The following is a 25,769-nucleotide window of genomic DNA, read 5'->3' on the forward strand; positions in this document are numbered from 1 at the left end:
TGGCAACCACCAATCCCTTCTCTGTATCTGTGAGTTTGGTTTTATAAAACCTACATTTAAAAACATGGCCTTGGATTATCCAGTTAAAAATGTACAGGGACTTCCCTGGTGGCGCAGTGATTAAGAATTCACCTGCCAATGCAGGGGACATGGGTTTGAGCCCTGGTCTGGGAAGATCCAACATGTCATGGAGCAACTAAGCCCATGCGCCACAACTACAGAGCCTGTGCTCTAGAGCCCGTGAGCCACAACTACTGAGTCTGTGTGCCACAACTACTGAAGCCTGCGTGCGTAGAGCCCATGCTCCCCAAAAAGAGAAGCCACCACAATGAAGAGTAGCCCCCGCTCGACACAACTAGAGAAAGCCCACGCGCAGCAACAAAGACCCAATGCAGCCAAAAATAAATAAATAGTTTTTTAAAAGGTACAGACATTTAAAAATATCTATTAACAAACTACACAGAAATTTTTAAATTAATGATGGAAAAGATCTTATGAATCTTACTTTCTTGAAGGTTGAGTGGAGGATTAATGAGATTATCTAAAGTTCGAGGTCCATATTCAGATTGTGGTGCTGAAAATCCAGGGATTAAACATGAAAACATCCAAAGCTGTTCTTTGCTACAGTTATTCTGAAGAGCTTGCAACCATAATAAGAAAAGACGAACACCTTCCCGCCTAATCTAAAATGAAATAAAATGAAAAACAGTATTTTTATTTAAAATGGAAATACTTTCTTCCTTTCAGGCCAAAATTCTCTAGAAGATGATTACTGAATGATACTCTGCAAAGGAGAGGAAGAAAAGGAAGGAAGGAGGGAGATAGAGAGAGAATTATAACCATGACAATTTACTGAACCTCATTATTTATAAATCTAAATTTATGGATTTTGAACAAAATAACTTGGTCTCTAACTATTTAAAGCCATCAGGTAATCTATTTATGCTATAATTTCCATTTGTAAAAAGTCAAAATCATTTCCTTCTTATTTACTTCCCTCCTTCCCATCATCACCACTCTAATCTAAGAAGCAAGGAGAGAGGGCAATGACTATTCCTCGCTATAATGAGTTTGGTAAAAGGAGGAATGGTCATGGGGACCCTGATACACTGCTAACTCAATGTTCTTAACCTTAAAAAGATTATCAGTCTGAAATTATCTCATTTACTTAATTTGCTTCCAAAGGGCAAAGCAGGAATTCTGGCCTATTACTGTATTTTTAAGCAACTAGAACAATGCCCCATACACAGAAAATACATATTTAAATCAAGGGAATGCTCTTCCAGGAAGAGAAGAGGAGAAAATAGAGGAAAATTCTAATGTCCCAGTAAAACACAAAGTTCTTCAGTAACCTAACCTCACTGGTAGCTTTGCAAACAGCCACTGCCAAAGCTATTCAACTGCTGCCACCCTCACAGTTTAGTTAGAAACAGGACGAAGATGTAGGAAAGCTTATCCCTTTGTACTGCTATACCCAAGCCTTGACACCAAAAGTACGTACTATATGAGACTTTTATCCAACCTCTACCAAGATGCTTTTGGACTGGGTAGCTTTTCTTACCACAGCACAATGAGATAATGAAAAGGGGGGGGGGGGAAGAAAGAAACAAAACCATTTTTTAATAGATGCCCTACTTCCCTCTACATCTAACAATAGCTATGATAAAATGAAGAATAATTTGTTGAATGGCTAAATAAGTTTTGTCTTCTGGGGACCACAGAGCAAAGTATAGTCGTCCCTCGGTATCTAGGGGGGTGTTGCTTCCAGGACCTCCCCCACCATGGATACCAAAATCAGCAGACGCTTAAGTCCCTTACATGGAACTGGCATGGATGGCATGGATGTGGAACCCATGGATATGGAGAGGTGACTGTATTTCTGCTGAATGAGTCCATGCAGTCGTAAAACTATAAAAGTTTTTCAATAGCCTGGTCAGCCTCATTCATACTGACTATGTTGCTGTTTTTTACGTGAATTCACTTCAATTAAGGGAACTGAAGATTATTCAAAATTATTTAGGAAAAAGTTGATGTAGGCAGTATAGCAACTGACTGAATGCTTTACTCAGTTTTTAAAAAGCCATAGAAAAGAAATATAATTACATTATACCTTTAAGGAGTTTCCTGTGTGTAGTAGTTTCTTTAAAATCAATCCTGAAAAGAAAACATGATTTTAAACATTCATATCTTATTTGTTTCTAAATGTCAGAGTTCTCGGTCAGACTTGAAAACACTTTAAAAACAAGTCCTTGGCAACCTCCAAATTATTCTTGGTGACCTGAACATCCCTCTGGCCATAATCTTGGGACAGAAGGGCATATAAAAAGTCACCTTTTTTAACACATGGTTTATTGCAATTAAACACGATTTATACTATCAAAACAAACCCTAAACCCAAAATTACATGTAAGACAACAATCTACATGTATCTTTTACTTCGACTAAGAATATAATTAAATAATTTCTCCATCACTAATAGAAATAAGAACCACTGTAAAAATTTCCATTTAGTTAACCACATGAACATCTATAACTCTAGTATTTCTTAGCAAATATTTCCATTGTACTAATTTTCCTTTTCAAAATACTCAAAGCAATCTTTAATAGTCCTTTTTCTTTTGAATTACACAATATTTCAAATCTACAATAAAATAATGAAATAACATTTACAGACATCCAAATGTCCACCATTTGGTCTGAACAAATCTAAACACAGTCCCATGTTTCCTATAATTTCAAAATTTCACTTATTTACATTATCTATAATGTTTCATGTAACAATACAAGTATCATCGAAGCCACCTGTGAACCCATCCTGAGTCATTTTCCTCCTTCCTTCCCCAGAGGAAACCATTATCCAGATTTTGGTATTAATTATTTCCAAAAATATTTTATGTTATTACTACTTATTTATAAATCCATAAAATATTTGGAATTAGTTTCTTTAAAACTTATACCAGTAACAAAATTTCCTCCACAGCTATTTGTTCTAATCCTGCATTTTTATTCTTTCTAGTGACATCAGGATCATATATATAACATATATTTATATGTATGAAATACATACATAATATATATATTTACATATATAGAAGCGTATGAGATTATTGTGATAACACATTGTTGGCAACACAAAACACTGGCAGATGCTCTAATATTTGCCAGTCTGAGTGTTACATATCTCAGTAATGTCATTTGATGTTTCCTAATGACACTGAACATTTTTTCATTTGGCTGCTCAAGTTTCTGCAAATTGCCTGTCGTATCCTTTGTATATTTTTTAACTGGGTTATTTTGTTTTGTTTTGTTCAATATAAGAGTTCCTTACACATATTGGCTACTAATTCTATGTCAGGTCTATGAATTGGAAATGTATTCTTGACTGGGATGGTACTATCGTCTGACGTACAAAATTTTTAAATTTCAATATAGTCGATTCACCAATGTTTTTCTTTACGTGTACTTACTGTGTCTAAAGAAATACTTCCCTACCTTAAAGTTATGAAGATAAACCAAAGAGTCTCATCAAAAAGTTTTAAAGTGTTGTTTTTCACATTTAAGTCCTGAAATCCATCAGAAATTTATTTCTGTGTGTGGCAATAACAGAATTTCCCCTCCCCAACCAACTGTAGTACCTTTTCAGATTTTATAATGAAATGAAATGCTGTCTCAATCATATTTCAAGTTTCCATATATAAGCCTAGGTCTTTGGCTGGCCTTAATGTCCTTTTCCATTAGTCAACTTGTCCATCTCTGTCATACCAATGATACTGTCTTAATTATTAATATTATAACTTTATAATACATCTTGTTATTGGTTATAGTAATATTCAACAACACCATCTTCTCTCTCCCATTTGTTATTCTTCCAAGTTGCTTTGGCTTTGATTTTCCATATAAGTTTTAGGATAAACTTGCTGGGCTACAATAAAAAGTCACTACAGGAATTCTGGATGACTGTTATCTTTATACCATCAAGCCTATCATCCACGAATAATGTATAAGATTCCATTTTTTCGAGTTCTTTCTTGTTCTTCAATAATCACTTCATTGTCATAAATTAATCTAATATTTAAAATGACCATGGAATACACATTCTCAAGCATACTGGAACATTCTCCAGGAAAGACTATATTCTGGGCCATGAAATGTCTCAAAAATTTTTTAAAGATTATGATCATATAAAGCATATTTTCTGGCCACAAAGGAATTAAGTTAGAAATCACAACAGAAAGAAATCTGTGATACCATCAAGTATTTGAAAATTTAAAAAACAAAAACACTCTTAAATAAGTTATGGATCAAAGAGACCAAAAGGGACATCAAAAAAATATTTTCAACTGAATAAAAATGAAAATAAAACATACTAAAACTTATGGGATAAGCTAAAAGCAAAGCTTACAGGGAAGTTTGTTGCCTTGGATGCCTATATCAGAAAAGAAGAAAGGTATTAAATTAATATTCTAGACTTCCACCTTAAGAAAATACATATAGCCAAGCAAATTAAACCCAAAGCAAGCAAGGTTTTTTAAAATATAAAAGATTAGAATGGAAATCGATGAAATAGGGAGCAGAAAAAGACTAGAGAAAATCAACAATACCAGAGTTAGTTCTTTGAAATGGCCAACATTAATGACAAATGCTTAGCTAGACAAGTCAATAAAATAAAAGAGACACAAATTACCAAATTCAGAAATGAAAGAGGGGACATCACTACTGACCCTATAGGAGTGAAAAGGATTATTATAAAAGAGTAACTTGAACAACTTTACACCAACAAATTAGGCAGTGTTAATGAAACAGACAAATTTCTAGAAAGATACAAATTATCCAAACTGACTCAAAAAAGGAATATAAAGCAGCAATTACAAATCTCCTTACAAAGAAAAGCCCAACTCTAAATGGCTTTACTTGTGAATTCTACCAAATATTTTAAAACAATGTAGTATCAAGTGTTCACAAACTCGTTCAGAAAATAAAGGAGGGAACACTTCCCAATCTATGAACATGGCTATTATTATCTTGATAATAAAGCCAGACAAAGACCTCACAAAAGAACACCTCAGTGTTCAATATCCCTCATAGACACAGAGGCAAAAATCTTTTAATAAATTATTAGCAAACTAAAATTAGCAATATAATAAAAAGACTATATAGAAATGGTAACCAATTGGGATTTATCTCAGGGATGCAAAGTTGGTTTAACATTTGAAAAGCAATTTGTGAAATACACAATATTAATAGAATAAATGACAAAACCACTAATAACGCTGCCTATGATCATGTCAATAGAAGAAAAAGCATCTGACAAAATACAATGCCCATGCATGATTAAAAACGCTCATCAAAACAGGATAGAAGAGAACTTCAACTTGATAAACAGTATCTATAAAAACAGTTAACATCGCCAGGGAAGAATGATCTTCAGGAAGCACTGAAGAAGAAAACAAAGGGTTTGAGAATTACACAGGATGGAACTTAAATACTTATTTATATGTGAAATAGGATTCTGCACTGAATCTAGATTCTGCCAGGAAATATGTGTGATCCTGAGGAATCACTTAACTTCCCTGAGCCTCAGTTTCCTCAAATATAGAGTAAGTGAAAAAAAAAAATAGCTAACATCATACATAATGGTGAAAGACTGAATGCTTTCTCCTTTACATCAAGAATAATATAAGGATGTCTACTTTTACCACTTTTATTCACTAGTGTACTAGAGGAACAATAAACAAAGAAGAAATAAGAAATTAAAGGCACCAGATTAAAAATTTTAAAGTAAAACTATATTTGCAGTTGACATGATCCTATACGTAGAAAATCAAAAGGAATCTACAATAAAATAAAATAAACAAGTTATAATAAACTAGAAATACAATTATTGTTGAATAATAAATAAATAAACAAAATATGGTATATCCATAAAACAGAATATTATACAATGAAAAGGAATGCTTATATATGCTGTAATATGGAAAAAAAATATGCTAAGTGAAGGAGGCCAGATGTAAACTACTACAAATTGTATGATTTCATTTACAAGAAATGTCCAAAACAGACAAATTTATTGAAGACAGAAAGCAGATTGGTGGTGGCAAAGGCAACTGACTGTAAATGGGCTTAAAGAACTATTTTAGGGTTAATGGCAATGTTCTAAAACTAGACTGTGGTGACTCTAAATATTTACTAAAAATTAATAAATTATTTATTTAAATGAGTGATTTTTATCTAAGTAAATTATACCTCCAAAAAGCTAGCTTTAAAAAATCAACTAGAGTCACTGATTTATTTTTCTATATATACAAGACAAAAAAGAAAGGAAACAGAGTTTTAGGATTCTCTGGGTGACAAAGAAAAGTGACCATTTATGTATTGTCTCAAGTTGGACATTTACTAGAATATTATTAATCATGAGAACCAGATAGCACAAAGGTCGTTTAGAAATAGAAGACTACATTCCTCAGGGGACAGAATAAACTTTAGAAGCTCAGCTGTCTCAAAAAAGTTTCTTCCCAGACAACCTTCAAGGACATTTTAATGATTATGAAATAAAAAATAGGATTTCACTATTCTGTTGAGCACCTTATCATGTGATTATTAGCAATTCACATATCTTCTTTGGTGTGATAACCATGCAAATATTTTCCCTATTTAAAAAATTGACTTGTCTTATTATTGAGTTGCCAGAGTTCTTTATGTATTAAGGGTACATCATTTTTAGTCTTGAGCTTTATCTAAAAAGTTTATTCTAAAAGGCTTTATTATTTAGAATTTTGTGGGGTTTTTTAGCCCCTACATCAATATCCATCCTATATGTCCAGAGTTCCTTTTGTTTACAGAACTGCTAATTGGGATGACTTACAGTTTCAAAGCCTCAGAAATTTCATTTGCTATAACTAAGAACTGTAGGTTCTAAATAAATATATGACTCTTTTTTGAGAGAAAGAAATACAATTTTTACAAATGAATACAAGGCCTATAACATTCTACTTCAACAATGTAGATGTGGTGGCCATCTGTATATTCACCACAAGAGAAGGGTCATGAGAATCACTACCAATCAGCCCTGTCATCATTAAGACACTGAACCAAAGCCAGAAATTGCCTACCTGCAGATTCCTTTTTCAACCAAGGGGGGGGGAAAAATGTCTTGCAATGAGAGCTCAAGAGTCCTGTCGTGATGCTATGATTGTTAAAGAAACAGACTCCAAGCCATCAAGCATGTTGGCTTAGCTCCTGGTAAGATAAAGTCTATGACCTCCTGCCTACTTGGTCTTTCACAGTAATACACAGCAGGGTTGCTTATTTTTTCTTTACCCTTTTTCCTTTCAGCTTCATTTCATGATCTGGGAAGCTCTACTTCGTCTCTTCAAGCAGTAAGCTTAACTCCAGTTCCCTCCTTTTTTTTTTTTTTTTTTTTTTTGCGGTACGCGGGCCTCTCACTGCTGTGGCCTCTCCCGTTGCGGAGCACAGGCTCCGGACGCGCAGGCCCAGCGGCCATGGCTCACGGGCCCAGCCGCTCCGCGGCATATGGGATCCTCCCAGACCGGGGCACGAACCCGTATCCCCTGCATCGGCAGGCGGACTCTCAACCACTGCGCCACCAGGGAGGCCCCCCCTCCTTTTTTATTAATACACTGCTTGCTTTCAAACCTGGAACCCATGGCTTTCGCTCTACGTGGCACTTTGTTACCTTCTCTTCCATTTTTGATTACAGAATGTTTATTCTGATGCTGAGTCTGCTTTTATTTTTTTGGCTTTATAGTTTCATCATCATTGCTAACATATTCAGAGTAAATGAACAGGTGGATCAAAGAAATTTAATACGCCACTTTTATTGGAAATCCTTCATGTATGTTTTTATCCTATATTCCCAGTAAGCCTAGTTCTGTATTCTTTATTTTGTTTTTACTAAAGCATAAACTATGAACTCATTTCAAATAATGACCAACCCATTAAAGAGTATTTTCATATATTATCATTTATTTCAAATATGAAATACATATTTAAATTACTTACCAATACTATGAAACTGCCATCGCTGATGAATTCTTTCTGGAAGAAGTTGTAAAATTTTCTAAAAATCAATATGAATAAAACAAAGAAAAGTATGAAAAGCAAGTAACACGTCCTCATCTTGAGCAATGTGAAAAATTAAACAAAGAGCTTACACAAAGCCTTTAAGAGTTTCTTACATAAAAGACATTACAAATATTTTGTATTACAAATACAAAATAGTCTTTGAGCTAATCTGATGGTACTGGCACTACTTCAGCGCCGGCATACTGATTAGTATTTGAAAACTCCAGAAAACAACAAGCTATACTAACAAAGACTTTGGCGGCATACTTATTAGTATTTGAAAACTCCAGAAAACAACAAGCTATACTAACAAAGACTTGGAACAGGAAATTAATGAAATTTATCTTTTACTGTGATGTGAAAAGTAAGTATACTTCTCTTTAGTGGATAAATACTAACTTTAATATATATATATATATTTTTTAACATCTTTATTGGACTATAATTGCTTTACAATCGTGTGTTAGTTTCTGCTTTATAACAAAGTGAATCAGCTATACGTATACATATATCCCCATATCTCCTCCCTCTTGCATCTCCCTCCCATCCTCCCTATCCCACCCCTCTAGGTGGTCACAAAGCACCAAGCTGATCTCCCTGTGCTATGCAGCTGCTTCCCACTAGCTATCTATTTTACATTTGGTAGTATATTTTTAAATGCTCATTTACTATTCTTAGAATTTCTGCATTGTGGACAGATACTACTGATATGTTTTAAATTCTTTTAGATATTAATATTTGTGATGTTTTCTCTCCAAGCAGTTTTTTTTTTTTTAATAAATTTATTTATTTATTTCTGACTGCATTGGGTCTTCGTTACTGCATGCAGGCTTTCTCTAGTTGTGGCAAGTGGGGTCTACTCTTAGTTGCGGTGCGCGGGCTTCTCAATGTGGTGACTTCTCTTGTTGCGGAGCACAGGCTCTAGGTGGGCAGGCTTCAGTAGTTGTGGCACGCAGGCGCAGTAGTTGTGGCTTGCAGGCTCTAGAGCACAGGCTCAGTAGTTGTGGCACACAGGCTTAGTTGCTCCACAGCATGTGGGATCTTACCAGACCAGGGCTCGAACCCGTGTCCCCTGCATTGGCAGGCGGATTCTTAACCACTGCACCACCAGGGAAGCCCAGTCTCCAAGCATTTCTTTCTCTTACTTTGATAAATCTTACAGGGAAAATTATTTTGCTTCCACAAAAATCCTGTCAAATACTTGTACTAAATTAATTCACGTGAACGCAAAGATACTTCTATGTTATGATGGCTACGGGTATGAGAACAAAATTTTAAGATTCAGGAGCCCTATAGTTAAGCTAACATATACAGACTTTCACAAGTTGGGAATAAACACTTTTTACATATAATACTTTCAAAATTTTGTCTTTATTTTCCTTTATATATTGCACCTGTGTGGATTATTCTAGTTCAACAGCTGCCTTATTATGCTGCTGAACTACGTTCTCAACACTCATCTGCTTGCTGAATGACATTTGTGTGCGTTTGTTATTATTGCAGCTCTATTATAATTATTTAAAATCACCATTAATTGAATGTTCATAAGGACCAAACACTAGACACTTTATGTAATGATATCTCATTAATCCTCACAACCATCCTAAAAGGAGTGTTCATAGATCTCATTTGACAAATAAAGAAATGGGTTAAGTAATGTGCTTAGGTTAGAAAGAGGAAAAACAGAGATTCCAACTTCCATATGCCTATTTCCAAAACGTGTGCTTTTATACTATTCTGTTCAAAGAACAGTATGCATGTTTTTACACTTCTCTATCTTCCTTTTGATATAATCTTCTTTAGTCCCTCTCATATAAGAGGATGATGAAGAAATTATAAAGTTCTTCACAGATAGATGCTATTCCCACATGAGATACATAAACTTCTTCACCTCTGCCCTCCTATTTCTCTCATACTTAGCCAACAACTGTATAATTATATTTATGGTGGTGTGGAAAGAGATAAAATTATAGAAAATTAAAAAGACAAGTTTGTGAACCGCTCGAAAGTACTCCTAAATTATCACTATTAAGTTATAGTTTAGATTTAATCCCATATAAAATGTAAATTTAAATATATTCATCTTTTTTATTTAGTCATATAAAGATGAAAGAAATCATGTATACTATTAACTACACAGAAGAAAGCAGAATATAAATCTTATGTCATACTGATATTACATAATGATGCTTTTTATTCCAGACAAAGGAAATCATTTTATTTATAATTTATTTTTAAATCATCATTAGTCTCTAAAGGTGGAGGTCAGATATTACTGTCCCCATTATAAATAGAAAAACATCAGCACACAGGTTAAATATTTTTTCCAAAAGATGAAAATCCTATATCTAACATCTCTTTTCCTAATGAAATTTAGTGACTGATTACAAACATTTCTGTTCAAAGAGTAACAAATGATCAGTATATATTACATACAGGAAAATAAGTATTATTTTTTAACAGAAGGAATATTCTGAAAGAGCTTCTATTAACTAGTCAATCATCTCAGTTTCCTGAATATGGGGCAAGCATGAATGTCTGAAGGAACACTTTCCAGGAATTATCATCTTGCTTTCTCTGTACATACTTTTACTCTTTCTCAAAATATTCATGTTTTAATATTTCCCTTGTAAACAGTTCATGCAAACACCTGGGGAGGTAAATATAAGAAAATTCCTCAGGGTTAATGACTAATGAAAATTAACTGCAGAACAGGTACCAACACCAGTTACTTCTATCTGGAACTCTTAAAAAAAAAAAAAAAAAACTTTCTTTTTTCAGCTGTGACTAACTCAGCAACTAAGAGAGAGATCAAATTCTTCAATTCTTCTAAACCATACTAAAATAGTCAACATACAAAATAGTGAATTATCTTTAATTAGCAGTAGTTAGAATAGTTCAATCTTTAGAAACTGATTTCTAAATTCTTTACTATGCTTTTCAAGACATAAGGTCTAATCCTGACTTTCTCCAGTTCTCTAAAATTCTCAGTAAAGATCAGAATACTCCTATCACTATTTGATTTGAAAAACAGAATGAAGAGCATGGTGTTATTTGAAAAGCATGTGTGTCCCTCATTTTTATCATTGTGCCAAAAATGAAACAAATTTTAGCAGAGTATCAAATGTTGTTGTTTCCTTCTGTTTATTTAGCAATAAAAATTTGTCCCACCCCAATCCAAAGCAAATGTAGTAGAACAACAATTTATAAAATATTTAAAACTATTTTATATAAGTTTTCAATGAAAAGCAGTTAAAGCAGAAACTATAAACTCCTTAGGTATGTAGCAGTTCTGTGAATTTACTCTCTCAAGTAAGAATGTTTTGTTTTGTTTTTTTTAAATTCTCCATTTGTATAAATCTCCCACAAATTAAAATTTTCATGTTTGCAAACACAGTGAATATTGTACCAACTGTGGTATCAAATGCATAAAAACATAATTTTATCTGTACCTAAAAATAATATGTGTACCTCAGAAAATAATTAAGAATTAAGTCAGGTATATTTTTAGGTTAAAAAGTGCAATTCAGTTTTTGAAAAGCATGGTAGATTCACAGTGTTTGTTAATATTCAATATATTCCTTTGTATGTTCCAAAAATTAATTTTGGAAAAAAAGTTACATTGGCAGGTACTTACCTCAAAAATAAAAAGTATAGCATCCAATTCCTCCCTTTGAGACTTGTGACCTAAAACATTTTTATAGAAAAATATTTTAAACATTATCATTTTGTCCTCAATGTCAACAACCACTTAAAAAGCTTAAAATATTTCAAGCACTTAAGTTTTTTTTCTCAGTGATTCTTTAATAAAATGTTTAAAGTGTATTCTGTTCAATGTATAGATAATATCATAGCATCTCTCTCTACTCTTTTTAGACAGTTAAATTTAGATTCTACAAATTTATGTCTAAAAACAAATCATAATATATTGTGGAGAACTCTAAATGAACTCTAAAAATGAGTTTATGAAAATGACTGTTCAAACCTGACATATGCCCCTAGGGCAGAGCAAAGGTGAGAAAACAAGTAAACGTGACCAGAGAAAAAGGAAATCTAAGCCTTCTCAAAATAATAAGGATATTACTAATAACCCATAGTGTGAGAAGGGTGTTCTACAAGCTGTCTAACAAAAAGAAGTGAAATAATACTAAAATTCCAGTGTCCAAGAGTATATTTTTAAGTTAATGTTTATGACAATTATTTGAAACATCAACATAAGCCAAGACTGATTTTAACATCTTACCTTTCTGTTTAAGACTAGCTTCAATAGTAACAAAATTCTCAAAAAACACATAATATATATGTGAAAAATGTTGGTCAAAAAACTGTTTAAGATCGATGGACTCTGCATTCTCTGAAAAATAAATGAAAACAGTTTTTAGTGATTACTATTTATATCCCGTTCAGCAAATATTTATTGTGGCATGTTTCCTTCAAAAATGCCAAAGAACTGCTCTTAAAATTCTATTAAAATATTTAAGAGATGTGTTTATACACTTATATCCTTGTTCTCACAACTTTAGCTTTTAAAGATTTTAGTTTTAATTTTAAAAACTGTTCAAATCAGTTTATCATAATCTTTGTTTACTAAAAGAAAACAATGCCTCAGAAAGTTTTATCCAAAATCATTAAAAAAGAAGTCAAGTTCTATTTTCAATTCACAGCTATGCTCTCCTAACTTTTCCCCAAGACAGTTAAAAATCAGTATTTCTAAGAGTAATAATACATGTCTAAAATACATTTACTTTAAATATCTAACAATAGGCTTTGCAAATAGGCACGTAAGTATTCCAAAACTCAGGTAATACTGTTCTATAAAAACTGTCAGTATAGTCCAAGGCAGAGAAACTGAACATTTAACTGTATGCAGAGCAGAAAGTGTTGGGTACTAACACAAAATTACTTTCAAAACTCAATGAGGGGTGAAGGTGGGGAAAGAACAAACGCCTGACAGAGAATGTATTATCTGAAAAGACCTCGATGGACAAGAAGGACTTTGGACGTAAAGTGGTGGGTTTGAATGAGAAAGACATTCTCGGCATAAACAAAGACATGAAGTGAGGAAAGCAGGATAGGATGCAGAAAAATAATTCATTTTGGCTAGCTTTGAGCATTTTGATAAAAATAAAATAGAAGAAGTATCCTTGATATGTCGAAAAATATCATAAGTGCAAACTAAGGAAATGGGATTTATTATTTAAAGCAAGATATCTACATCGTAGGTGTATATGTACTTACGCATTTTATTGTTTGGTTTATTTTCAGGGTGGGTGAGAAAGTTGGGGAAAAGGGGAGGAATTAAGAACTTTTACTTTATATACTTCCTACTATTCAAATTCCTTTACAAAAGGCACATGTCTCTTTTATAATAAACAAATTTGAAAAAGGCAACTGGAAAAACAAAGGTTTTTTTGAACCTGGGAGTGAAATGAAGAATAAACTGCTAACTGCTGATAAACTCAAGTTAAACATCAATTAATTTCTTGGAATGCTCTAAGGCTGAATGGAAGATTTCAGAATAAAGTTATATAATAACAACATACACACAGCACTTTAAACTCTGGTGTATTACCTTACCCTATGAATATTCATAAATCTTTAATGACATCTCATCTATGGAATTTTCCAAGACTGTTTCCCTTTTGTTTTGCCCTCCCCAAGGAAGGAATGGATGCCCTCTCCTCTCTATTCCCTTGTATTCTCTACATTCCTCTCTCATGGAAATAATCATGTCTCAAGTGTTTCCTTGTCTTTTTTCCAGGATAGTCTATAGTTTCTTTAGGAGAGAAAGTGTGTCTATCTTAGTTTTTCCAAAACCTAAGCACAGTGCTGAGCACATATGTACTCAAATGTGTTTTATTATTAATCAAATAAATTATTTTAATGTTACTGTATTCATTTTGTAGCTTGGAAATTTTTATCTTGGAAAAGACTGCATAACCTACTGACAGGCAAAATAGCACTGCTTCATCTTGACTGGAATTAGAACACCCAGATTCCATTCCTACCTGTAACACTATCTGTGTACATTTTCACAGAACTAGGGGAAAAAAAAATAATAATGGCTAACACAAACAATGTTTTCTATATGCCAGACACTCTTCTAAGTCCTTTATAGAAATTAATTCCTAAAGTCCTCAGAACAACACTGTGAAATAAGTACTACTATTATACCTAACTCTAAAGATGAGAAAACAGGTATAGAGAGTTTAAGTAATTCAGTTAGTAAGAAACAGAGTCATGGATTTAAACTCCACACAGCCTGGATTTAGTGCCCATGTTCTTAACCTCTATGTTATTCAGCTTCCAGTGTAATATTGATACATCTATAAGAAAAATAAGAAAAGAACACTAGTAGTTTATCTGTTATCAGCCTGTAAGAAGATAAGAATAATTGTCACTGAATACTAGTTAAACATATTTTAGAGACTACCAAGATAAAACACATACACTGAGATAAACAGGAGAAGTATTCTGTTTTCCCCACTTAGTAGTTTGAAGTAACAAAGAACTATGAAATGAGAATGAAATAGACTGCTATAATTACCACTGAATTTCCTGAAATTAATGTTTCAACCAGAACTAATGTCCCAGGGGAAAGAAGAAAATGAGAACAATAACAAGGCAAAACAAAAAAATCAAAACAAAACAAAAACAAACATGAATCAACTCAAGATTTTGCAACATAAATTTAGGAGCCAAGATAGTCTCTCTCAATTTCCTTCCCATAATACAGCATGTTACACAAAGCCTGGAAACTACATACTTGCTAATAAAAAATACTGCATCAAAATTAGGTCAATTTGTTTTTTACTCTGTATCTATTTGTAATGAACTAGTTAGCAAATAAAAACTCTTATAAAATATTTTTGTTCACCAATTCACAAAATTTACATAGTGGGGGAAAACGGGAAGAAACACAAAAAAGGTGGATATAAGAGAATTAGGGCCTCCCTGGTGGCGCAGTGGTTGAGAGTCCGCCTGCCGATGCAGGGGATACGGGTTCGTGCCCCGGTCTGGGAGGATCCCATATGCCGCGGAGCGGCTGGGCCCGTGAGCCATGGCCGCTGGGCCTGCGCATCCGGAGCCTGTGCTCCGCAACGGGAGAGGCCACAACAGTGAGAGGCCCGCATACCGCAAAAAGAAAAAAAAAAAAAAAAAAAAAAAGAGAATTAGAAGGTTTCACTTATTTAAAAAGAAGTCTCTCTATAAAACAGTAACACAGAAGAAAGGAAAATATAAAAGGAAGGATATCCACAAAGAAAGAGATTATGGAAAAACTTCTACCCAATACCTTTCCCCAAAAAGTGCCCCATAACCCTTTATGTCTTCTCTTTTTGTGAACGCCTCCAGTACTTTTAGTCAGCATGGCTCCTAATTATGTCACATTAGTTAGTTCAACTGTCCCTCGGTATCAGCAGATGATGGTTCCAGGAACGCATCAGATACCAAAATCTGAGGATCCCTTATATAAAATGACATAGTATTTGCATATAACCTATGCACATCCTCCCACACACTTTATGTCACCTCTAGATTACTTATAATACAGGACACAATGTAAATGCTATGTAAATAGCTGCCTTGGTTGCGGCAAATTCAAGTTCTGCTTTCTGGAATTCTCCAGAATTTTTTTTCCTGAATATTTTTGATCCAAAGTAGGTTGAATCTGAGGATGTGGACCCACCCCTCCAAAATGGAGTGCCAACTGTATCATTCTCTTACAGATACTGGATGCTCTTTGGGAGCAGAAAGCATGCCTTAGCTTCTTTTACCTTTCTAATTTTTTCAAAATTTTAATCTGAGGAAGTGCTTTGCATAGTGCTAAAATGATGGTTGGCACTTTAAAAAAGTTTAAGCATTCAAAAACTTCCCCCCTTTTTAGAAATACTTCTGTTTGATTTGCAATGTTTGTGAATTAGTATTTCCTTGAAGAAATCAAATAAATATTTCAACCACAAATTAAGATTGAAGTTTCTGAGATTTTAAAAAAACTTATTCAGGCTTAGGAATGCTTTGAAGACCTTTGGGAATACTAACTTTAAGTAGCAAAATAGTTCTAGACTTCATTTAGTTTTCACAAATAAAATTTCAGATGTCTCCAGGATCTTTTTATGAATAAGCTTCAAGAACCTAATTAATATATTTATTCCTATTACATCTTTTGAAGACATCTAAGCTCTATAACAAATCTATAATTAAAAATTACAAAATTCAGAAGGCCAGTTTACCCGACCTTAACTTTCAGAAACCTGTACTAAACACTTCCCTAGAAAAGTTATCACATAACCCACGCTAGATGACCAAAAATTCAACAAATTTTGCAGTACCATCATTCTTCTTCCTCATCTATAAAAAAAAAAAGCCACCATTTAGAACTGTTCCTCAAATGATGGCATTATAATACACTAATCTGTGAAGTGTATATCACAAGTAATCTGCTCGTAATAATAAAGTACTGAACAATGCAAATTATTGCCTTAAAATAATCAATAATAATGAGGACTGATCCAACAATACAGTGAATAACACAAAAAACTCTCTGGTTGCAGAGACACAGAAATGCTGGATAAAAATAATACAAGCTCAAAAAAAGAAAGGAAGAGGAGAAGGAGTAGAAGTGAAGAAAAGAGAGTAAGTAGGAAAGGAGGAAGTGGGATGGAGGAAGAGGTGCCATGAGGGAGAGGAGGATGGTTAAGAATGTGGTATAAAGGCAGGGAGGGGTTGAAGGGGAAATATGTAGGAAAGGAGATGGGAAGGAAGTAAGGATGAGGAGAAGGGAGAATGGTAAGGGAAAAGAAACACAAAAATGTAGTATTAAAATATAAGCAATATGGAGTCAAGCACAAATAAGGGGGGAAGCAGAAGAGAAAAGTAGGAGGAAAACAGAAAGAAGGTGCAAGAGAGAAGAAGGGGGGTAAAACTGCACAAATAGGCTGGAAAATTATAAACAATACATTATCAAGTTCTAAGAAAAGAGGAGGGTATATGAGAAGGGAGAAGAAATTGAGAAAAGGGAGGAAGAGAAGAGAGGACAAAAGGAAGAAACAGAGAAATAGTAAGTTGGAAGACAGACTGATGCTATTACTCAGAATGTAGCACAGAAAAATAATAAGATGGAAACAGACTGCCTCAGAAGTCCCAAGAACAAAGATAAAATGTAAGCAATATTCAAAGAAATAAGGTCTGAGTACTATCTAAAATTGGTGAAATATGTAAATAAATCTTCAGACTGAAAAAGCATAGTGATTCCCAAGCAGGATGAACACAAATCCACGGTCACATCCTAACTCCAAAAACAAAATGGAAATATTACAACCAAGAAAAGTTACCTACATAGAAATATCAAAACTAACAACAGACTTCTCATCAGCCCAATAAGAGGCAAGAAGACAATGCAATTTTATACTGAAAGAACTAAGGGAAAATAATAGTCATCATAAAATTCTAATTCAGCTACACTACTGTTCAATAAGATGAACATGAAAATAAAGAAAAGGCATTTTCTTACATAGAGTTTAACACTTAAAAACCCTCACTCAAAGAATTACAAAAGATAGATTTCTGAACGAATAGAAATAAACTCACATGGGAGAGTGAGAAGAAGCAAAGATGAGCTAAGAAACTGGAAAATGTGTGGGTAAATCTCAATGAGCACTGACTGTTAACAAAAGTACTAATGCAAAAGGTTACTAACAAGGAGGAAGTAAAATAATGGGCAATAATGTGAAAGATGAAACAAATGCTGGAGAGAGTATTTTAAGATCTTATTTTATTTAAGAGGACAGTAGAAACAGTGATGAACTCTAGACTTCAATATTAGTATGCTATTGACGTTTTCTGAGTTACCTATAAGAGAATAACAACAATGCATAACTTCTAATCATTAGAAGGGAAAAAGAATATAGAAAAGCTTATCAATCTAACAGACATGAGTAAAGAAAAGCACCCGAAAAAAGTGTATGAGATGACAGAAATCAATATAAATATAAAAGTAATTACAAAAAAGTTAATGGATTAAATGACACAGTTAAGAGAGAGCTATAATCATACTGGATTTAAAAACACACACAAAAGTCAAGCTACAAAGTATTTACTAAGAAAAGTATTTTGAACCCAAATACTAACCAAAAATACCAACAGTGATCGCTCAAAAAGAGACAAAAAGTAAACATTAAGGCAAGAATTAATACAATTAAAGAGTTCAATGTATTTTGACAAAAGGCTTTATTTACCAGAAAGCTTTAATTTCAATTTTGCATGAAGAGTTATAAACAGTAAAAGCTGACAGATTTCTAAGGAAAAGCAAACACATTTATAGTGTGGTAGCTTTTAACACATCTGTCTCATATTTAACAGAAGTAAGTAGTGAGTATACACAAGATTTGAACAACAAAATGAGCACTTTACCTGTAAAACTCTAAATTCAAGAGACTATAAATCTTCCCATGTAAAAGTAAGGTATTTATAAAAACTGAACTACTGGCGACTTCCCTGGTGGTCCAGTGGGTTAACACTCTGCACTCCCAAAGCAGGGAGCCCAGGTTCAATCCCTGGTCAGGAAACTAGATCCCGTGTGCCACAAATAACAGCCCACATGGTGCAATTAAAAAAGCCCACATGCCACAACTAAAAAGAGCCCACATGCAGCAAGGAAGATCCCACACACGGAAACAAAGATCCTGAAAGCTGCAACTAAGACCCAGCGCAGCCAAATAAAAAAGTAAATAAATAAATAAATAAATATTAAAAACAAAAACAGTTTAAAAACTGAACTACTAAGGACACAAACTAAATAGAAAAAGAACCAAGAATAACTTAGCACATACCATGCTCTCTGACCAAAATGAACTAAAATTAAGAATTAATAACTAGGGACTTCCCTCTTGGCACAGTGGTTAAGAATCCGCCTGCAAGAGGAGGAGCTTCAAGATGGGGGAAGATTAAGACGCAGAGATCACCTTCCTCCCCACAAATACATCAGAAATACATCTACATGAGGAACAGCTCCTACAGAACACCTACTAAACACTGACAGAAGACGTCAGACTTCCCAAAAGGCAAGAAACTCCCCACATACCTGGGTAGGGCAAAAGAAAAAAGAAAAAACAGAGACAAAAGAATAGGGACACGACCTACACCTCTGGAAGGGAGCTGTGAAGGAAGGTTTCCACACACTAGGAAGGCCCTTCGCGAGCGGACACTGCAGGTGGTGGAGGGGGGAAGCTTCGGCGCCACGGAGGAGAGCACAGCAACAGGGGTGCAGAGGGCAAAGCGGAGAGATTACCGCACAGTCGATCGGTGCCAACCAGCACTCACCAGTCCGAGAGGCTTCTCTGCTCACCCGCCGGAGCGGGCGGGGGCTGGGAGCTGAGGCTCGGGCTTGGGAGGTCGCATCCCAGGGAGAGGACAGGGGTTGGCTGCGTGAACACAGCCTCAAGGGGGCTAGTGCACCACAGCTAGCTGGGACAGAGTCCAGGGAAAGGTCTGGAGCTGCCAAAGAGGCAAGACACTTTTTCTTGCCTCTTTGTTTCCTGGTGCGCAAGGAGAGAGGATTAAGAGGCGCCGATTAAAGGAGCTCCAGGGACGGGCGCGAGCTGCGGCTATCAGCGCGGACCCTAGAGACAGGTATGAGACGCTAAGGCTGCTGCTGCAGCCACCAAGAAGACTGTGTGCAAGCACAGGTTACTATCCACACCTCCCCTCCCGGGAGCCTGTGCAGCCAGCCACTGCCAGGGACCCGTGATACAGGGACAACTTCCCCAGGAGAACACAAGGCGCGCCTCACACTGCTGCAACGTCATGCCAGCCTCTGCCGCCACAGGCTCGCCCCACACTCCCCCCGGCCTGAGTGAGCCAGAGCCCCCGAATTAACTGCTCCCTTAACCCTGTCCTGTCTGAGGGAAGAACAGACACCCTCAGGCGACCTACATGCAGAGGTGGGGCCAAATCCAAAGCTGAACCCCAGGAGCTGCGCAAACAAAGAAGAGAAAGGGAAATCTCTCCCAGCAACCTCAGGAGCAGAGGATTAAATCTCGACAATCAACTTGAAGTACCCTGCATCTGTGGAATACCTGAATAGACAACGAATCATCCCAAATTCAGGAGGTGGGCTTTGGGAGCAACGAAATATGTATTTTTTTCCATTTTTCTCTTTTTGTGAGGGTGTATGTGTATCCTTCTGTGTGTAATTTTGTCTGTTTAGCTTTGCTTTTACCATTTGTCCTAGGGTTCTGTCTGTCCATTGTTTATTGTTTTTGTTTTTTTAGTATAGTGTTTAGTGCTTGTTATCATTGGTGGATTTGTTTTCTGCTTTGCTCGCTCTCTTCTTTCTTTCCTTTTTTTTCTTAATTTTTATCACTTACAAAAAATTTCTTTTTAATAATTATTTTTTATTTTAATAACTTTTATTTTATTTTATTTTATCTTCTTCTTTCTTTCTTTCTTTTTTTACTTCCTTTTATTCTGAGCCGTGCAGATGACAGGCTCTTGGTGCTCCAGCCAGGCATCAGGGCTGTGCCTCTGAGGTGGGAGAGCCAACTTCAGGACACTGGTCCACAACAGACCTCCCAGGTGCGCATAATATCAAAGGCAAAAATCTCCCAGAGAACTCCATCTCAAGGCCAAGACCCATCTCCACTCAACGACCACCAAGGTACAGTGCTGGACACCCTATGCCAAACAACTAGCAAGACAGGAACAAAACCTCACCCATTAGCAGAGACGCTGCCTAAAATCATAATAAGGCCACAGACACCACAAAACACACCACCAGACACAGACCTGCCCACCAGAAAGAAAAGATCCAGCCTCATCCACTACAACACAGGAACTAGTCCCCTCCACCAGGAAGCCTACACAACTCACTAAACCAACCTTAGCCACTGGGGGCAGACACCAAAAACAACAGGAACTACGAACCTGCAGCCTGCGAAAAGGAGACCCCAAACACAGTAACTTAAGCAAACTGAGAAGACAGAGAAACACAGAGCAGATGAAGGAGCAAGGTAAAACCCCACCAGACCTAACAAATGAAGAGGAAATAGGCAGTCTACCTGAAAAACAATTCAGAATAATGATAGTAAACATGATCCAAAATCTTGGAAATAGAATGGAGAAAATACAAGAAATATTTAACAAGGAACTAGAAGAACTAAAGAGCAAACAAACAATGGTGAACAAGACAATAAATGAAAATAAAAATTCTCTGGAAGGAATCAATAGCAGAATAACTGAAGTAGAAAATGGATAAGTGACCTGGAAGATAAAATAGTAGAAATAACTACTGCAGAGCAGAATAAAGAAAAAAGAATGAAAATAACTGAGGACAGTCTCAGAGACCTCTGGGTCAACATTAAACATACCAACATTCGAATTATAGGGGTCCCAGAAGAAGAAGAGAAAAAGAAAGGGACTGAGAAAATATTTGAAGAGATTATAGTTGAAAATTTCCTTAATATGGGAAAGGAAATAGTTAATCAAGTCCAGGCAGCACAGAGTCCCACACAGAATAAATCCAAAGAGAAACACGCCAAGACACATATTAATCGAACTATCAAAAATTAAATAGAAAGAAAAAATATTAAAAGCAGCAAGGGAAAAACAACAAATAACATACAAGGGAATCCCCATAAGGTTAACACCTGATCCTTCAGCAGAAACTCTGCAATCCAGAAGGGAGTGGCAGGACATATTTAAACTGATGAAGGGGAAAAACCTACAACCAAGATTACTCTACCCAGCAAGGATCTCACTCAGATTTGATGGAGAAATTAAAACATTTACTAACAAGCAAAAGCTAAGGGAATTCAGCACCACCAAAACAACTTTACAACAAGTGCTAAAGGAACTTCTCTAGGCAAAAAACACAACAGAAGGAAAAGACCTACAATAACAAGCCCCAAACAATTAAGAATACGGTAATAGGAACATATATATCAATAATTACCTTAAATGTAAATGGATTAAATGTTCCAAACAAAACACAGAGACTGGCTGAATGGATACTAAAACAAGACCCGTATATATGCTGTCTACAAGAGACCCACTTCAGACCTAGGGACACATACAGACTGCAAGTGAGGCGATGGAAAAAAGATATTCCATGCAAATGGAAATCAAAAGAAAGGTGGAGTAGCAATTCTCATTATGAGAAAAAACAGACTTTAAAACAAAGACTATTACAAGAGACAAAGAAGGACACTACGTAATGATCAAGGGATCAATCCAAGAAGAAGATATAACAATTGTACATATTTATGCACCCAACATAGGAGCACCTCAATACATAAGGCAAATACTAACAGCCATAAAGGGGGAAATTGACAGTAACACACTCATAGTAGGGGACTTTAACACCCCACTTTCACCAATGGACAGATCAAACAAAATGAAAATAAATAAGGAAACACAAGCTTAAATGACACATTAAACAAGATGGACTTAATTGATATTTATAAGACATTCCATCCAAAAACAACAAAATACACTTTCCTCTCAAGTGCTCATGGAACATTCTCCAGGATAGATCATATCTTGAGTCACAAATCAAGCCTTGGTAAATTTAAGAAAACTGAAATCTTATCAAGTATCTTTTGTGACCACAACACTATGAGACTAGATATCAATTACAGGAAAAAATCTGTAAAAAATACAAACACATGGAGGCTAAACAATACACTACTTAATAACCAAGAGATCACTGAAGAAATCAAAGAGGAAATCAAAAAATACCTAGAAACAAATGAAAATGAAAACACGATGATCCAAAACCTATGGGATGCAGCAAGAGTAGTTCTAAGAGGAAAGTGTATAGCAGTACAATCGTACCTCAAGAAACATCTCAAATAAACAACCTAACGTTACACCTAAAGTAATTAGAGAAAGAAGAACAAAAAGCCCCCGAAGTCAGCAGAAGGAAAGAAATCATAAAGATCAGATCAGAAATAAATGAAAAAGAAATGAAGGAAACAATATCAAAGATCAATAAAACTAAAAGCTGGTTCTTTGAGAAGATAAACAAAATTGATAAGCCATTAGCCAGACACATCAAGAAAAAAAGGGGGAAGACTCAAATCAATAGGATTAGAAATGAAAAAGGAGAAGTAACAACTGACACTGCAGAAATACAAAGGATCGTGAGAGATTACTACAAGCAACTCTATGCCAATAAAATGGACAACCTGGAAGGAATGGACAAACTCTCAGAAATGCACAACCTTCCGAGACTGAACCAGGAAGAAATGGAAAATATGAACAAACCAATCACAAGCACTGGATTGAAACTGTGATTAAAAATCTTCCAGCAAACAAAAGTCCAGGACCAGATGGCTTCACAGGCAAATTGTATCAAACATTTAGAGAAGAGCTAACACCTATCCTTCTCAAACTCTTCCAAAATATAGCAGAGGGAGGAACACTCACAAACTCATTCTATGAGGCCAGCATCACCCTGATACCAAAACCAGACAAAGATGTCACAAAGAAAGAAAACTACAGGCCAACAGCACAGATGAACATAGATGCAAAAACCCTCAACAAAATACTAGCAAACAGTATTTGACAGCAAGTTAAAAGGATCATACACCATGATCAAGTGGGTTTATCCAAGGAATGCAAGGATTCTTCAATATATGCGTATCAATCAATCAATGTGATACACCATATTAACAAATTGAAGAAGAAAAACCATTTAATCATCTCAATAGATGCAGAGAAAGCTTTTGACAAAATTCAACACCCATTTATGATAAAAACCCTCCAGAGAGTAGGCACAGAGGGAACTTTCCTCAACATAATAAAGGCCATATACGACAAACCCACAGCCAGCATCATCCTCAATGGTGAAAAACTGAAACCATTTCCACTAAGATCAGGAACAAGATAAGGTTGCCCACTCTCACCACTACTATTCAACATAGTTTTGGAAGTTTTAGCCACAGCAATCACAGAAGAAAAAGAAATAAAAGGAATCCAGGGCTTCCCTGGTGGCGCAGTGGTTGAGAGTTCGCCTGCCGATGCAGGGGACACAGGTTCGTGCCCCAGTCTGGGAAGATCTCACATGCCGCAGAGCGGCTAGGCCCGTGAGCCATGGCCGCTGAGCCTGTGCATCCGGAGCCTGTGCTCCGCAACAGGAGAGGCCACAACAGTGACAGGCCCGCATATCCCAAAAAAAAAAAAAAAAAGGAATCCAAATCGGAAAAGAAGAAGTAAAGCTGTCACTGTTTGCAGATGACATGATACTATACATAGAGAATCCTAAAGATGCTACCAGAAAACTACTAGAGCTAATCAATGAATCTGGTAAAGTAGCAGGATACAAAATTAATGCACAGAAATCTCTTGCATTCCTATACACTAATGATGAAAAACCTGAAGGAGTAATTAAGGAAACACTCCCATGTACCACTGCAACAAAAAGAATAAAATACCTAGGAATAAACCTACCTAAGGAGACAAAAGACCTGTATACAGAAAACTATAAGACACTGATGAAAGAAATTAAAGATGATACAAACAGATGGAGAAATATACCATGTTCTTGGATTGGAGGAATCAACATTTTGAAAATGACTATACTACCCAAAGCAGTCTACAGATTCAGTGCAACCCCTATCAAACTACCAATGGCATTTTTTAAGAACTAGAACAAAAAATTTCACAATTTGCATGGAAACACAGAACACCCCGAATAGCCAAAGCAATATTGAGAAAGAAAAATGGAGCTAGAGGAATCAGGCTCCCTGACTTTAGACTATACTACAAAGCTACAGTAAGCCAGACAGTATGGTATTGCCACAAAAACAGAAATATAGATCAATGGAACAGGATAGAAAGCCCAGAAATAAACCCACGCACATATGGTCACCTTATCTTTGATAAAGCAGATGACAATATACAATGGAGAAAAGGCAGCCTCTTCAATAAGTGGTGCTCAGAAAACTGGACAGCTACATGCAAAAGAATGAAATTAGAACACTCCCTAACACCATATACAAAAATAAACTCAAAATGAATTAAAGACCTCAATGTAAGGCCAGACATTTTCAAAGTCTTAGAGGAAAACATAGGAAGAACACTATTTGACATAAATCACAGCAAGATCCTTTTTGACCCACTCTTAGAGAAATGGAAATGAAAAGAAAAATAAACAAATGGGACCTAATGAAACGTAAAAGCTTTTGCACAGCAAAGGAAAACATAAACAAGACGAAGAAACAACCCTCAGAATGGGAGAAAATATTTGCAAATGAAGCAAGTAACAAAGGATTAATCTCCAAAATATACAAGCAGCTCATGCAGCTCAATATCAAAAAAACAAACGACCCAATCCAAAAATAGGGAGAAGACCTAAAAAGACATTTCTCCAAAGAAGATATACAGATTGCCAACAAACATATAAAAGGATGCTCAACATCAGTGAGCAGTAGAGAAATGCAAGTCAAAATTACAATGCAGTATCAACTCACACCAGTCAGAATGGCCATCATCCAAAAGTCTACAAACAATAAATGCTGGAAAAGGTGTGGAGAAAAGGGAACCCTCTTGCACTGTTGCTGGGAATGTAAATTGATACAGCCACTATGGAGAACAGTATGGAGGTTCCTTAAAAAACTAAGAATAGAACTACCAGATGACCCAGCAATCCGACTAGTGGGCATATACCTTCAGAAAACCGTAATTCAAAA

The 25,769-nt window shown here is 35.5% G+C and overlaps 1 protein-coding gene across 7 annotated transcripts in view; it reads right to left on the reverse strand.

Annotated features, from left to right (window-relative positions):
- RALGAPA1 (Ral GTPase activating protein catalytic subunit alpha 1) overlaps window positions 1-25,769 on the reverse strand; it is a gene marked incomplete at its 5' end in the record, with an annotated part of 228,244 nt that overhangs the window by 171,095 nt on the left and 31,380 nt on the right. For all 7 annotated transcript variants that reach the window (XM_082620173.1, XM_082620170.1, XM_082620172.1 and 4 more), the window contains 5 exons: window positions 506-683; window positions 2,111-2,154; window positions 8,020-8,077; window positions 11,720-11,769; window positions 12,326-12,436. In XM_082620173.1, the coding sequence (XP_082476299.1) occupies window positions 506-683; window positions 2,111-2,154; window positions 8,020-8,077; window positions 11,720-11,769; window positions 12,326-12,436 (441 nt within the window). The remainder of the gene's footprint in view (window positions 1-505; window positions 684-2,110; window positions 2,155-8,019; window positions 8,078-11,719; window positions 11,770-12,325; window positions 12,437-25,769) is intronic.

Source organism: Mesoplodon mirus (assembly GCF_964341445.2).
Source record: "Mesoplodon mirus genome assembly, chromosome: 4".
Taxonomy (NCBI): domain Eukaryota; kingdom Metazoa; phylum Chordata; class Mammalia; order Artiodactyla; family Ziphiidae; genus Mesoplodon; species Mesoplodon mirus.